Source organism: Typopeltis vanoorti, chromosome 2 (assembly GCF_054136105.1).
Source record: "Typopeltis vanoorti isolate ZY-2024b chromosome 2, IOZ_Tvanoo_1.0, whole genome shotgun sequence".
Taxonomy (NCBI): Eukaryota; Metazoa; Arthropoda; class Arachnida; order Uropygi; family Thelyphonidae; genus Typopeltis; species Typopeltis vanoorti.
The window spans coordinates 111,984,036-112,000,982 of NC_143550.1; the positions used below are offsets into that span (position 1 = coordinate 111,984,036).

Below are 16,947 nucleotides of genomic sequence, written 5' to 3' on the forward strand. Positions count from 1 at the left end.
AAAGTTTGCTCTATGTTTAGTTAAAGGTGCGCTCAAAGGAAACTTTTATCACATCTTTGTGATAAAAGTGTGTGTGGTGTTGTTAATACCGTGAAAAATAAGTCATGAATAACCATCAACACCTAAGCTTATCTGTTAGAAGGAATAGATGGGTAGAGTATTCAAAGGAACTTTGCAATCATGATAGAATAGATAAGCCGTTGCAAGAAAATTTGAGGGACCTACTATTCTTACCTGAAAGTAAAAAATGTATTAAAGCTCCAGGAACGGAGGAATGCATGAAGGCTTTAAATGATAAGGCCATAAGATGACTGATTGACATGTGTAACAAAATATACGAAACTGGACACCTGCCAAAAGATTTTAAGCACTCGATATTCTACTAATGCCTAAAAATCTAAGAGAATCAGATGTGAAGAGTTCAGAACAATCAGTCCGATAGCCAAAGTTAATTTATATATCATCCTAGAAAAGAATAAACATAAAATGAAACTGGAAATTAATGAGACAGGAAATAAAGGGACAACCTTTGGTTGCATGATATTTATCCAAACCTTCGCGTGTGGAATTGGATGAACAGCTGCGACATAGTGATTTGATTTTTTTAACACTTGCGTGAAGCATACAAAAACCACGAAATTTTTATTTGTAAATGATAAAATAGTGTTACTTTCTTCCAAATTAGTAATTACTACTTTGCTTTTTTTATTTATTCATATCGATTTCGTCGGTGCCGAAATATATCGGGAAAACCATCCGTTTTCGAATTTTAGAAAATGAAATCTTATATGTATGGAACATGCAGTGAAGTGGTAAGAAATTTGAAACGAATGAGCCCTTTCAAATCTCATCGGTTTCATTAAGAATCATTTTCATTTTTGAGTCGTTCTGAAATAACTGTACCTTGAAGAGTAAGAAGGAAAAAAAGTTTGTTGGTTCGTTTTTGAATTAGGCGATAATTGTAAAAAGTGTACATTACAATTTTGTGAGCTCTCACATTGTAAGCTGGATGAAGATCGAAAAAAGTGAATAAAACGTTATGTTGAAGTATTTTATATACGAAATAGAAATTCGCACTGGTAACACACAAAAAATAAATAAATAATAATAATTACCGTCACTAAGAGGGACCTGAAATTATTACAATTTCCGCCTCGTGAAAGCGGCGACATATTAACTATATATCTTATTCGTTGGGATTGATTCCTGCTATACATTTGAATAAATTCCCTCCGAGGTGAAATGTTTAAATTAAAAGTGCTATATTAGGTTGGTTAAATATACAGTCGGGTCTCTTTTTATGCGGTAGATACGTTCCACAGAAAACTGCATATAAAAAATCGCACAAAAAAGACCTAACTTACGCTGAAAAATCAGGGATACGTTCCATAATTTTCTAAAACCGCAAAATCCGAAGCAATGAATTAACATAAACCTAAAATCGCATAAAAAAAAGTTTATGAAAATTCAGGAAAATAAGAATGCCTAAGTTAGTTTTAAAGCTTTATTCATTTAATTTTATTGAAAAGTAACATTTTTTTTTTAAACATTTTGTCATCAGAATTATCATCACTATTAGACAATATTCGGCAACATTTACGAACTGGTGCAAAATCACTTTCATCATCAGAAGAGATAATCAGCGCATCAAACTGTATGGTAAAGGCAATGGTTCATCACAAACAGAATTAGCTTCACCCTCGTTCTGTGCTGATTTTTTTCTTCTGACAATGTCATCAGTGATTAAACTTTGCGATGATGATTTTACTAATTTTTTATACAGCTCGCGATATCCAGACATACAGTTCTTCAGCTCGCATTAGAATTTAAAGGCTCGTTCAGAATTTGTCATTAACAAGAAAATGATTTTCCATTTTATTGCACAGTTCAAGGCCTTCTCGAATTATATTTGCAGTGAGGGGGACAGGTTTTTCTTCCGCTTCACTATCGTTTTCTGGATCTTCGACGATATCTAAAGTTAATCGATATCCAATAATATCATCGTCACTTAAGGCATTATCCACAAGCAATTCGTCTACATCGTTCTGGCTGAATGTATCAAAACCTTCTCCACCAATTTCATGTGCCAATGTAATGATTTCATCTGATAATGTAGATGTTTGCATGGTTGCAATACATCCAGGCCGAGCTGCTTTCCAGCAAGCATTTAAAATTTGTGGTCTTATTTCAGCGATAGTAGATGCAATATGATTTAAGCAGTCCAAAATAGAATTTTTTTTTTTCAAACGTCAGTTACTGTTAATGATTCATTTTCTAGTTTATTCAATATAAATTGAAAAGTGTACTTAACGTAACATTTTTTAAAAGTAGCAATTGTGCCTTGATCTAATGGCTGAATAATGCTTGTTGTATTGGGTGGAAAAAACACTACCTGCACATTTGGATGTTCTAAATGCGGATGACTTGGTGCATTGTCAACAAGTAATAAAACTTTAAAATCGAGAGCTTTTTGTTTCATGTATGTTTCCACTTCTGGTACAAAGCAATTATTGAACCATTCAGAAAATACAACAGTTGTTACCCAGGCCTTTGTATTAGCCATCCAATGTACCGGCAACTGTTTTAGATCTTTGCCTTTTAGAGCGCGTGGTCTTAGAAATCGATTTACTAGGAGGGGTTTCAACATTCGATCTCCTGATGCATTGCTACAAAGTAACAACGTTACTCGATCTTTGCTTGCTTTAAACCTACTTGCTTTTTTCTCAGACTTTGCGATGTAAGTTCGACTAGGCATTTTCTTCCAAAACAATCCTGTTTCGTCAGCGTTAAACACTTGATTGGGACAATATCCACAATCGTCAATAATTTTGGCTAACTTCTCTTGAAAATTTTTGGGTGCTTCTTCATCTGCTGCAACTTCGCCTGTAATCTTCACGTTATGAAGTGCATTCCTTTTTAAAAACCCGGTTTACCATTCTTTGCTAGCCGAAAATTATTTATCGGCCTGGGAAGCGGAAGTAGACGGCTCCAGTTGCTTCATCTGTTCATAAAAACCGAAGAGCTTTTTGTTTAATTAAATAACCACTTATAGGAATTCTTCTTTGAGTTAATTCTTCAATCCAAATTACGAGCGCTCGTTCCGTGTTTTCTAATAAAGCATCTCTTAAGTATGATTATAATTTGGCACTTAGTTTTGTGCCAGAAATGACAGATTTTCCTATTGCGACTTCATTCTTTTTAATTGCTCTTATAGTAGATTCGCCTAAATTAAAATGTTTACCAATCACCGTAGATCCCTCTCCTTCTGCTAATCGATCTAAAATTGCAATTTTCATTTCCAAAGAAACTGCTTTTCTTTGGAAATGAAAATTTCTTCATTGGACCAAATTTTATTAATTAATAATTAACGATCAATTATTAATTAATAGTAAAAAATCAGCTAAATTAACAATTAATTATTAATGAATATGTTACAAAATAACCAAGGTGTTCCATGAAAATTTCAGGATTTGTGAAGTGTTCCCGTCGTAGGAAAAGTTTGGGAAACGCCTTATTATTACCTTATTATCGGAATGGATTCTCCTTCTGTTGACATGCGCAGAAGTGTCGAAAGGTCTAGTATCTGTGGGCGTGCACCGCATAACTTCAAATCCGCATAAAAAGAGACCTGTTTCGGTTGATTTTAATCATCGTGCAAATAGTTTATTTCTTTATCTTTTGAAGATTTAATTAGACGGAATTGCATGGGGAAAGCTGTCGATGAAGAAAGAGAAAAAAGTGCTGTTATATGCTACTGGAAGTTATTTCAGGGAAGGGGTGGAGAGCGAAAACGACGGAATCATCTCCTAGTTTATTTCTTTTATGGCAATCTATGTACGGTTGTAAACCTGTAGCGCGCGCGTACACACACACCTTCACGTATGTAGTATGTGTGTATTTAGGTCCAGTGACGTTGTTGTTAGTACCTCAAGATCTTATACTTTGTTATTTGCCATTGGCTAGCAAACAGTTCAGTGTTCAGTGGTGATTTGCGGATATGCAATGTATGAGAAACTTCAAGTTGTTCAAATGGCACAGCATGATTCCTTTGTTAGAACGAAGAATTTTCATCCATTTCTGTGTTCTTTTTCAAAGAACATGAAAGTTTCTAGGAAACATTACACGAATTTTCGAGTCATTCATATCCTAGCAGCAAATTCTACGCCCAGCAACTTCTGGACAGCTGTTTGGACAGTACATCTTTCCGTAATGTCTGCCAAATGACATTTGCAATGGATTTGTGCGACATAAACTATCAACACTCTTAGGGAGCTTTCCTCTGCGAATACGATCACTGATGTATACTAGCATGACATCGAAACCCACGGAATATCAGAAAGCACTTCCCTGACTAATAGATCGGTTATTATATTCTGCTGAATTGATAATTGTGATTATCGGATCTCATCAGCTATATTCACATGCGCGAGATATATTTAATCTTAAATGTCTGTGCAAGTCAAATAACAATATCGCTTACTGTTAAGAAATGAACTATATTCATATGGTTTACTGAGAATGGCCTTAGAAATGAGATTTTCAAGGATTGAATCACTAGATATCCTGTGCGGAGAGGAAGATTCTCTGTTGGAATCCTTCTTAATTGAAAATTTCTATCATTTTGCACTGTTTTATTGAGCGCAGAGATTTCCCGTGAAGTCAGTTTACTTATCTGTAACAAGCTACTAATAACTTAGTGAATTGTTACGGTTAATAAGACTTTCATCACTAAACTTCTGTTAGGAAAGGATAATGTTCACAGGCCTATTAAGAACACCCTCCCCTCTCAAAAAAAGCGGGTTGGTGGTGGGAAGGGGGACGGGAGAAATCCACTTGTCTTTAAGGTTTGACTAAATAGCCATACTTGAAATTGGCTTAAACACGTCCTCCAGTCAGAAACAGATTTGAATCGGATTTCTTTATCAGTCAAGTAAGCTTCTTCAAACTAAATTCACGTAATAAAATATATCTTATCTATTGCGTATATATATATATATATATTTTTTTTTTTGTAAGAACACTTTTTTGATCTGAAACTTTTTTTTTTTGTTTGGGCTGCGGACTTGTAGTTTACATTAGCTGCCCGATCGAAATTTCATTACCGACTGAACTCATCATCATCGATCTTTTATGATTTCTTTCAAAACTCTTAAAGTAAATTAGCCATTGTTTTTTTTTGTTTTTTTGTCGAAATGCTATTTGACCGTATTTTCAAATAATTGTTTTGCAGAATTAGCTTTCCTCTCGAGACCTGCATATGCTATATTATTTGTTTCCACAAAATTCTTTTCTTTAATGTTTGATATTACCAGTTTTTTACAGTTTCCAATTTAACTATCAACGAATATCCTCTTTTCTGTTCATAATATGACTTTTTCAAAAGACACTAGTATTCTTTAAAAAATAAAAAAAAAATAGAGAAAGAGAGAGAGGAGACCTGTTTGAGAGTTGAAGAAAATTGCTTCGTAATGCATTACAAACCGAAATTCATTGCGAAAATAAGCATGTCGATTTTTTTTATATATAATACTCTATTAATAATACATCATACTTGGATACGTAATAAATTTGGTGCTTGTTTTCGGGTGAAAATGGCAGTAAGGCGTCTTTTACATAATAATAGCTATATCGAGTATAATGAATTATTATACTGGATATAGTTAATCTTCATTTAATAGGGTTAATATAAAGCTAAACAGGGATAAGTAAGAAATCCTTAGGGAAAAAAAAATCCGTAGCTCTCCGTCGATAATAATGTGCTATAGGTTTATAGCCTATCGTGTAAAAAAAGATTGGTGCTAATCACAGTCATGATACGGTTATTTTTTTATCAGCCGAACCTTTCAAGATTCAAAACCTGTAGTGTTATAAATTGCCATCAGAAAAAAAATAGCCTTGATACTACGAATTCCTCTGGCCAAGATATCCCTCTGGTTGTACTAAGAACTTTTGCTCTAGAATTACTGCCTTTACAAGCCGTCCTACTCATCTGACATCTTTCCAAGAGCATAAAGCAAGCTTTTATTCAGCCTGTTCCTAAAGAGGAAAATAAATCAGCCATCAGGCTATCATCCCATTACCCTCGCCCCAGTATTCTAAAGTAATGGAGGTCATCAACACCCAGCTTCTCCACTACCTAGAAAACTATCGGTTAAATAGTGATCACCTATATGGATTTTGCCATTCTCGTTCTGCGGTAGATCGCTAACTGTACTCACCTTTGGACGAGAATCATGTAGTCGATCTTATATATATATATATATATATATATATATATATATATATATATATATATATATATAAATTATAAGCGCAATGAAATTTAGATAAAATTGTAATATAGTATAAATTTTTCACAAATTTTGTACTATTTTTCACTTCTTTTTTTTTTTTAACATTATATTTACATCTAATAACATTTTACCTATATTTACATATATTTCTTACATGTACATTTGCTTTTTCCTACAGAATTCTATATTGATTGCCGCATTTCACAGTGGTGTGTATTCTGAAATGCTAAGTATGAATCTAAAATCAAATGATCCATCCAAGATTCATGTATTGTTATATACTGTATATTTATATATTTACATTGAATAAACAGCGGCTATTCTTGAGCATTATTTTATTTAATTTATTAATAATTGGTAGTTATTATGCTCTGCAATAATGATTATCGTTTTGTAAATAAGAATAGTTATTTATTAATAATAAATACATAAATCTACATTGAACAAGCCACTCTGAACTTCATTGGTGCTTATCTAGATTAGCTGAAAATGACGTTTCAGCGTAATTTATGGCTCTAAGAAATAGTCTTAATCCTCTCTTAAAGGTTGCTTCCGATTTCTCATTTCTGAGCTCTACCTCTGAGAGAGAGAGAGAGAGAGATTCTTGGTGCCAGAAATGTGAAATGGCTTTCAGGATACAGTACTTTTCTTTGCTTGTGGTCTCGATGTTACCAAGGCATTTGATCAAGTTTGGTATCGCAGACTTCTTTCCAAGCTACTCTTATGGTCTCTTACACTCTTATTACTCTTTGTGAGTGGATTGCCATCTTCCTCTCTGGTCATGGTAGATAGTTATCCCTCATCTGATTTTTCCATCAGTGCCTTTGTACCCCAAGGTTTTCATTTACTCTTTCTCCTATGCATCAATGATCTTCTCTCACTTATGTCTAACCCTATTCTCTGCTTTGCTGATGACAGTATACGAGTGGGGGCGACTGGGAAGTTCTGATAAACACCTAGAACAAAAATGATATTTTTCTTCCTTTTTTAAAAAAAAAAAAAAAAAAAAGTTTAAGGCACTGAACGAAAAGGGTCTAGTTTGATATCACTTTGGAAATAACATCCAGTCTGCAACCGTTGTTAGATTTCTGAAAGCAATATCTTTTATTATTTCATTGTGGTTGACCAGACCTTAATTTTGAAACAACGATTCTCTTTTATTATATATATTAGTTTCTACAGTACGTTCCCAAGTCTCGTAATATTGCACTCTTCTTCACATGAGAAATGAAATTTGGGTTGGTTGTGTGTGTGTGTGTGTGTGTGTGTGAGAGAGAGAGAGAGAAAGAGACAGTTAATAACGCGTTCCTCAGATTCAAGAAATGAAAGCAAGTTAGAAGTTTCAGAACTGGATACATCGCTTTTGCCCGTGGTGTGTTATGAGATACGATACATTGCCGTAGAGTTCAGTTACTGCTGCCACAACAGTAACGCGTCAACTGAAACGTTACTAGCATTGCCGGTATCTCTGTAAATGAATTATCCGTCCTATTTAAAACGTGATGAATTTGTAAATCTGGAGAGTGTTTTGTAAGTGTCTCTAATCTTATATTTTGAAAGGTTAATTTCTCATGCTTTATTATTAATAGTGAACACTATCTACAAAAATATTCGAAGGCACAGGCAAACAACTTTTAAAATTCGTCACTGTCATTCTAAAAGTGGTGAAGAAGGGCAATATTAACTTGGAGATATAGAAATTCAATATTTAGAAATTTCTCTGTTTCTGATTTGATAGCATTCCAATACCAAAGAAACAGATGTAAAAGTTACACTTTAATAAATAAATACTGTATAGAAGTAGGATTTCAGTAATATACTAATACTCTGTGACCCAAGGTGGAAGAATTTTGATAAAAATTAGTTTTAAAATGCATTTAGTTTTATAGTTTAATGCTGCTATTTCGAAGATTGGGATCGATCAATTTGTACTTTTAATATTTTAAAGAAATTCTTTAGAAGTCCGTAAATTTTATTTAAAACTTCTGCGAACGTTTTCAATTGCACAGATAGAATATCAGTAGATTGCTTATCTTTTGACCCCTGCTCACACACAGCATTAATTTGTTATAGACTTTGCAGCTTCTCATGTGTGGGGTAGTGATATATGTGCGCGTGCCTCACGTACGTCTTTCTGGGAAACATCTAATTTTTAGAAAATTAAATAAGAGGCTATAAGGACAAAATAAAAATTAAAAAATTTTAAAGTTTATAAGCTGGTATCAGAACAAAAAAAAAAAAAAAACCGAAGCGGTTATTTATTGATGATGTGACAGGATGAAATGATAATTGGCAAATAAATGTTAAACGCATGACTTTAAGGAAATCTATGTTTAATAAAAACTTGATTGTTATAATTATTTAAATGCTATCTTACCTTTAGGATTCTTTTTTTTTTCGGATTATTTTATCACACTATTTTTTTTATTGCCAACTAGAAACGCGATTGATAATTTCAAATCATGATTTACTTGTTTCATCTAAATTTAACATAAATGAATGTGTAAAATTGTATTTCACTTATAAAGAATAATTGTGCAGTTAAAAATTAATAGTTTGTTAGTACACGGATCAAGTGAAGCATATCTGAGGATATTAGTCCAACTATGCAGTGTCAAATAAGCAGTTGGACATGTTTGGTTCGATTATAACCACCCTGTTCAGTTCTTCGCATTTGTCTGTACTGCGTCACTAAGTTTATGTGAATCCACACCCACGAAAAGTTGTAGTACATACATTAGTATTAGTACCGTGGGAGCGCTGCGAGTTAGATCATCCGGAAATTCAGCTCTAGACACCAAATATGGAACATTTCGAGGCCTCTGATAAGTTTAACTGAATATGTGATTGTTATTACCGTCTGTTTTATTACGATTTTAATTTTAATTACGTGTTTATAAACATTTCCCTAAAAGAGAGAGAGAAAAGTTTAAAAACTCTTTTAATACCTTTCATAAACTTTCAGTAGGTTGCAGATTTTTGAGTTATACAACTTAAAAGCAGTGATTTTTAAATAACTGAAGTAAGACACTGATACTTCGAAAAAAGATTACTGCTACAGGTATAACTCAGTAATCCACTACACACTGCTGAAATAGTTTGATTCTTCTTGGGGTTTAAATTCATATCGGCAATTTTAAGGGTTTTAATATAGTATTCCTTTAAAAAAAAAAAAAGTGGTCTTTTTTTTTTTTTTTTTTTGGAATATTCGGTTTTAATGTGTGGTAGTTTATCTGTCTATAATTTGCTTTCAAAATTTGTTATCTGCCCAGCTGTTCAATACAAAAGGTCACATGTTCAATGCATGTACAAGAGGAACATTTTCATCTGATGCTGAGGTAGCGGGTATTCTTTTTTCCCTATCACTCGCCTCGTGGCCTTAGTTGCTTTTGCTTGATCATAAATAACAAGTCGCCTTCATTTGTTAATGGTTTTTAAAAAAAAAAAAAAAAAAAACTTTAACAAATGAAGTTTGAAGCGTGGTTACAAGATGAATTTGGAACGCAGAAATTAATCTACAAACATCTTTAATAGTGATTTGAAAACAAGTAGCTACAATATTTGTAGCTCTAGTTGTGAATACTTGAATTCTATTCCTCCAAACTATGTAAACCTTATTTCTTGCATCTACCAGGGACATATTTATTATCATTTTTATGCTGTTCTATTATTTTAAGCTTTTATTTCAGTTGTGCAAAAAATTAACTATTTCCTTTTCGTTCATTTTCTAACTTTCAGGACGTATTAGGAATACAGAACCGTTATCCTGGGAACAGACTCCCAATCACATACTTTCTGTAGTGGCGTATGATTGCGGTATGAAGAGATCAAAGCCAGCTACCGTGAACATCAAGGTTAATCGAGTGTGTCGACTAGGATGGAAAGGTATGTATCTTGTAAGAAATATCTAAAGAGCGCTTTATCAGATTAAATCGTTATGAATCTTAGAGCAGTTAAATGATCCACTTTACAGAAATCCATTTTATATTACCAGTATTTAAGAAAATGCTTAACTAAGCAGATGCATTTACTCAGTTGTTTCTCGTTGATACTGAAGTTTCCTGCTTCACTAAAGCATTCATTACTGTTACATTTTTTTTTTTTTTTTTAGAAGTCAGCGACCTGTCATTAATAGTATGAAATAAGATGATTTACCGTCACTATCGCGATGGACTTCTTACATGCCTTTTGCATTACGTGAAACTGTTGTTTATAGGAGAGAGCGGTCGTTCACATCTACGCACTGCAGTAGCCATTAGAACTACAGGTAACCCTCGTATAACGCGGTACTTATACAACGCGGTTTCGATATAATACGGTATAGTAACCCTTTATCTTTTCATACATTTTTCACCGCGCGACTTAAAAATCAAATTTTATCTTCGTTAAATTTGCGTCTGCCCGTATCGCGCATGTAGTTTATAAGTAGCGAATTTATATTAGGGGAAATACCCTTTAGCACGCATGTACGTCAATTGTTTACCGTATAAAGTGTTTATTGTTGAAAGTTTCTTCGTTTTTTGCCAAGAAAGCGCATTAAAAATCATAAGTGTGTTAAGCTCAAGCTGAGCAATTTATTTTCTGGTGCGTTACATGCAATCTGCTTTTTTGCGTAAAAAAAAAATTATTTTTATTCTCGTAGTAATGGCCAGTTAGAGGGCTTTTCGATATGGTTGTAAACAAAATTAGTGAGTTAATTGATGGGGAAACAGATTTAAAATGAGGAGGAACCGGTACAAATAATAGATGACGTTGAACCGAATGGCGGGGAAAGATCTGCCGAAGATTCTGATTGTGATGAATCCGTCAAAGAATTCAGTTTAAAGAAATTAGCAGAAGGATTGGACTTGGCAAGAAAGTTAGGAAGTCACTTTACGGATAATGATCCCTCAATGGAGCGCTCCAGAAAATTCACGAGACAATTGGATATTTGTTTAGCTCCATATTATGAACTTAATAAAAAAAAAATTGCAGCATAATGGTAAGCAAGGTCTTATTACTGACTTCTTGACATCTAAACCAGCCGAAGTATGCAATGAGAATTATACAAATAATGTCTAACATATTTCAAGTGATTACGTCTGGTCACTCGTAAATAAAGAACATCTAAGAAATTTTCGTTTTGAAGACAGTGATGACGTTTTATGCACTTTGTTATTTTACCTAAAAACATTTATGCATTATGTGCAATGAAGTTTCCGTACTATTCGTAATTTTATAAGCTTATACTATGTATTTGTTTCATAGTTTATGTTTTCTTAACTTACATGAATTACCTGAATTAAATAAAAATATTTTTTTGTTGGATGTGTCATTGTTATTTCTATAATTAAAAAAAAAAACGATTTCGGAACATAACCCTACTTTTTCTATGTGATCTGAGTCTCGCATAACGCGGCATTTCTATAGAACATAACATCCGCGTTATACGAGGGTTACCTGTATTTCTTTCATGATTTTTTTCTTGGTTATTACAAGAAGTGGGCATTGTGTTGCTTCAGACAATGGTTGTTAGCGTGCTACAGTTTTACTGCATCATTTTTTTTTTTCATATTCCGGATTATGTAAAAAAAAAAAAAAAAAAAAAAAATTAAACAAATAAATTAAAAAATAGAAAAGAAATCCTTAGCCCACCCATGGAACTAACTCACTATAGGTTAACTTTTCTTATGTGGGAGTCGCATTAAAAAAAAAAAAATGTTTGAAAAGTCTTCAACTTAGGTAGTGCATTGAAGAATTAGAAAATCTGGATAACAACAAAAAACATAGTGACAAAGAACTCAGCTTATTCCCATGCAAGAATGATGGCATTTAATGTTTACCCTATTTGAGCAGCTGTTTTCAGAAAACGAACATCACAGAATGTGTTCCTTATCGTGTTTTTAATTAATGACTAATTAGCAAGCCCCCTTGGCATGGCAGTATCATTCATATAAATAATTATAACGCTTTATGTAGACGCCATAGTCATCTGTCTTACTGACGTATGAGATATGATTAATTACTGAAGCACTAAATTTATTGGTCTCGAAATAAAATTAAACATTTATAAGGAAATTAATTTTTGCATTTTCATATTGTGGTTAATATTCATAACTACTTAAGTGAAAAATATTTACAATGCATTCACTCTGAAAAAAAAAAAAAAAAAAAAAACCTAGCATGCTTTCTAGTTAACAGTATGTCAACAGCACACAATACCTTGTCTTAGTCCAGTTAGGTATAATGATCATCACTCCGTTGAGACTACCAGCCTACTCGTGAAAGACTTCAAGTGGTTGTAAAAGTGTCATGTTCTGTCTATGGAGCATAGTTTCAAAATGATCTTAACCTTAGCCTGTCTACAGTGCTAATACTAATGTATATAAGTTTCTTGGGTTGGATTCACATTAAAAAAAATAAAAAAAGTCAGTTGTCATATTGAATCTGTTCGTGTTTTGTAATATGGCACAAAATCCTTCCTTTGACTTTTCGGTCTTATAGAATTATTACAAAGCAATAAAAATAAAGAATATTTATTTTTATTGCTTTGTAATACGCAATTTTATTTTCGATATTGGTTTCAGCTGGGATAGCGAACATATTGGCAAATTGAGCTGTGCTTTCTCATTCGGAATGTTTTATATAGCATTGAAATCTTTTTCATCATGTTATCATTTCTACTCTCGGTTGGGGACTGAAATATTCCTAGTGTGTTAACTTGTTTATATTTATTTATTTTCATCCTTTTGTTATCTAATGTCAATTTGAAAATTCACCAATGAATTGAATCCTTATGGATATCAGTTTCACCTAAACATGCCTTACAATATATATATATACAGTATATATATATTGCAAGGCATGTATTGGTGGTGGTTTTTCCTTTCAGTCGTTTCCGACTCTAGATGACTTTGTAGGCATTGCCCACAAAATGTTCTTGGTGAGATTTTTTTTTTTTTTTTTTTTTTTTTACAGGCTTCACCATTGCTTTCCCCAACTCTCCCCCACCTAAAAATTTATCCGGGCTCGGCATGTGGCCGGGACGTATTCATGACTGTAATCCATGTGTATTTACAGGGCTGGTTTACCTGTTCTGGGGGACCAAAAACCCGGGGTTCCAGATGGAAAAAAAACCTACGTCGTATGTGACCGGCTAGCTCATCTTTCGTCGTAAGAGGCCATGTAAAGGTTCCTCATGTCACCGACGGCAATCGAACCCAGGTCTTACCGACGAAAGGGCTTCGTCAATACTACTGACTGAAAGCTATGGAGGCTCACAAAGCATGCATTACATATTGCCAAACTGATAACATTGAGTGACTTGATCATCGGCGTAAAGTTGCGTTTCCGTACTACATTTGCAGGCGACAGTTCCCTTTCAACTGAAAAAACCTGGGTTCAAATTTCTAGAAAGAGAGGAACCTTTATAAAGGTCTCTTCAAGTGAAGGTGAACCGATTTCATGTGCAGTGGGAGATTTTTCATTCTCAAAACCGGTCAGAATCAAGGACACGATTAACAGACGTAATGCATTGCCTCACAACCTCAGTTGCTTTGGTCGTAGTTCCAACTAATACTCTGTTATAATAAACACTTTTTTTCACAAATTGCAAGTAAGCATTCGCTGTTGTTGGTACCGTAAATTGTTTTGTTTCCACTGCATGCAAACTATTTCAAATTGAACAAGAGAATAATCTCTGTCTGATGTGCTTAACATTACGAATTAGATTCAATACATTCCTCGAATCATAAAACAGTCCGAATGACCATCTGAAGGGACTCATCAACACGTTTCATGCAAGTAACAAATAGGAAGGGTAACTCACGGAGCGTATGGCCTTGATTAAGCAGAGTACAAACACTATATTTTCTGTATAGAAATAAACTCAAAACATTGGCTGGCAATGCAACTGAAGCACATATGATATGGCGATGCAAAAACTTCAAATGTACGAGTGGCAGAAGTGCCTGTCCCTTCAACGCCAATAAATAATGCAATCATTGAACTTGTGAGAAAAATCGGGATAAGTAAAAGACTCGAGACTTTTTAGGAAATGATCTCATAAGCGGGATTCAGTTCGGAATAGTTATAGCATTCTTCAAAATCACCTGAGCATGCATTACTTTTATTAATACAGATTAGGCAACACATGGTCCTTTACATGCTGACAGTAGATCAGAAGCAAGCACGCATGTTTTTTGGTTGTGATGCTCGTCGATATGGCAAAGAAAGATGGTGATTTCCGGACAATATAAAACCACCAGGGAGGACGTGTTTATTGTGCGGCAAACAACAAACATCCTTAATCTTCCGAATGGAAATCAGTAGCATGTCTTATACTTAGGAAGTTTCGACAGGGAAGATCATGGTGGAAGTTTTCGATTCCCAAGATATTGTGTATTTTGTGTTCCGTCATGAAGGGCCAGCAGTGACTTCGTTGTGTTGTGCATACCTCTTTGATATACACAACGTTATTTTGGATTGATGGACGAAGCAACAAAAGCCACGATACCAGTGTAATTATGTCTAAATTGCTTGTGTTCTTCTGGCGGGTTTATCTGTTTTGCAGGAGGGAAAAAACCTGCTACCGTTGTATAAGACCAGCTAAGTCACATTTATTTGAAAAATCCTTAAAAGTTCGCGCACTAAACGGGATTTGAGCCGTTGTCTTTCTAGCTAGAGGGTATGGTCAGAGCCTGTTGAGCTACAGAGGCTCCGGTGTGATCAGAAGGAAACTTTCTGAGAAATAAACGAACATCAATTGGTTGCCCCCTTCATGTGAGTACTAGCATATCGGTTTTTGTTTGATAAAGCAGTACCTGACTAAGCACACTATAATAAACAATAAAATATGCATTTATTCCTTGATTTGGCATCATTCGATTATTACTTGTTCCCACGATTGAAAATTTGCTTGAAAGGATGATGTTTGCCAATGATGTAATTCGTAGTGCGATAAATGAGCTACTCAAGATCAAACAAAAATGGCTTCTAGGAGAGTTTCCAGCAATTTTACAGGTCTAACAAAAAAAAAAAAATTGTAACTTCCAATCATAGGACAGTATTGTGAAAGAAATGCAGTATGAACGAATGTGTTATTCTATTATCATAAAATAAAGTGACTTGGGAACCTTTAACCTGTCCTTGACCGTTGAAAATTAGTAGAGCAGTATATTGCTAAAAATAAATAAATAAATAAAACATTTAAAAGTAATTGAGTGATTGCATGTCCAAAGTCTTTAGAGATTAATTTTAATGATCTCTTGCGAACCTAATCCCAGCCGTTCGCTCCATATGAAAAAAAAAAAAAAACCGCGAATTTACGAGTGACTCCGTAGCGTATTCGCAAAACTTGTCTATCGATTGAAAGAACTTAGGGGTTCGAATCCAGTACGGAACTTGAAGAAGCTTTATATAAGTGCTTTTCAGTTGAAAGTGAGTTAGCTGATCTCATACGAATGTGGCAGTTTTCTTAGCTAGAAATCGGAGAATACACCAAATTAACAAATACACTGGTCTTTGGCCGTAAATTTAGTACCGTCAGTTTCAATTTCTATTTCTTTCATGATATAACGCGCCCATCGATTTTTAGCGCAGCTTTATATTTCTGATATCAATTGGACTGCACCCTGTAACTTGCTTTCAAATGAGCTGTCGCAGATCATTTAGCAGCATAGCTAATATCTTGACTATCCCAATTAAAGCTAAAATATAATCGTGTAATTACAAGAGAACGGTGTAGTATGTGTGTCCGCCTACGATTCTGGACAGCCAGGTGTGGATTCACTGTTAAACGCGAGTTGATTAGGAAGTTCACAGTCAACTAATCCCACACGCTTGATTTTGGTCCCTTGGTCTGCACGGTCTTGTAGAACAATATATCAATATCATGCATAGTTATTGCAATGTTTTTTTGTAGAATAATTGTGCTACACTTAGTAAATAATAAGTGTGCAGTGTTTATTAATAATCTCTGAAGCATTATAGAAAAGTTTTCTGGAGGTGGTAATAAAATAACAGATATGACTTGAAACTCATTTCTTACCATCATATGTTACATGTGGGAAGTGATCGTGGCCGGCTTCTGTTTTCTTTGCTTTTATCAAAAGATTGGAGGTACGAGTCTTGTTGCTGACTTTTACTTTTGCCGGTCTGGTTGGCCGAGTGGTCAGCGTATCTGTTTTTCAACCATCAGGCTACAGGTTCGAATTCCTCCTTTGAGCATAAACGCATGTGATTGTCTTCAGGTGGGAGATGAATTTCAATCCCCGAGGTGAGGCCATTTATTGGAAGCTTGAAATGGCATGAAAAAGTTCCACGTTTTGTCTTTAGGGCGGAGTTTCCAGCCAGGTAAAAAATGAATTAAAAACGCAAACAAAAAAAAAATCCTTAGTAGACCCACGATACAAATGTGCTGTAAGTATGCAACCTTTCGTGGATGAGTGTCTTATATAAAAGTATGCTAACCTCAGGCAGCAGAACCAGACGTCTTTCAGGTCGTGTATCGGAACAGTGTTTGAATAGCTCCCGTTGTATGCAGGTAGTCCAAGATAGAACAGTTCTTCACTTCGTTTTTTGTAGAAATGCAATAATTGTAAATAAAATGTAGAAAGTTAAGAGTTTTAATAAACATTAAGAGTAATTCCTATATCCGTGCGATTTTGACTTACAA

At 34.3% G+C, this 16,947-nt stretch overlaps 1 protein-coding gene across 1 annotated transcript in view; it reads left to right on the forward strand.

Moving 5' to 3' along the window:
* The window catches only part of Cals (calsyntenin 1), a 365,963-nt gene that overhangs the window by 242,017 nt on the left and 106,999 nt on the right, over positions 1-16,947 (forward strand). Inside the window, exon 5 of the mRNA XM_090412738.1 lies at positions 10,032-10,178. Coding sequence (XP_090268864.1) covers positions 10,032-10,178 — 147 coding nt within the window. The remainder of the gene's footprint in view (positions 1-10,031; positions 10,179-16,947) is intronic.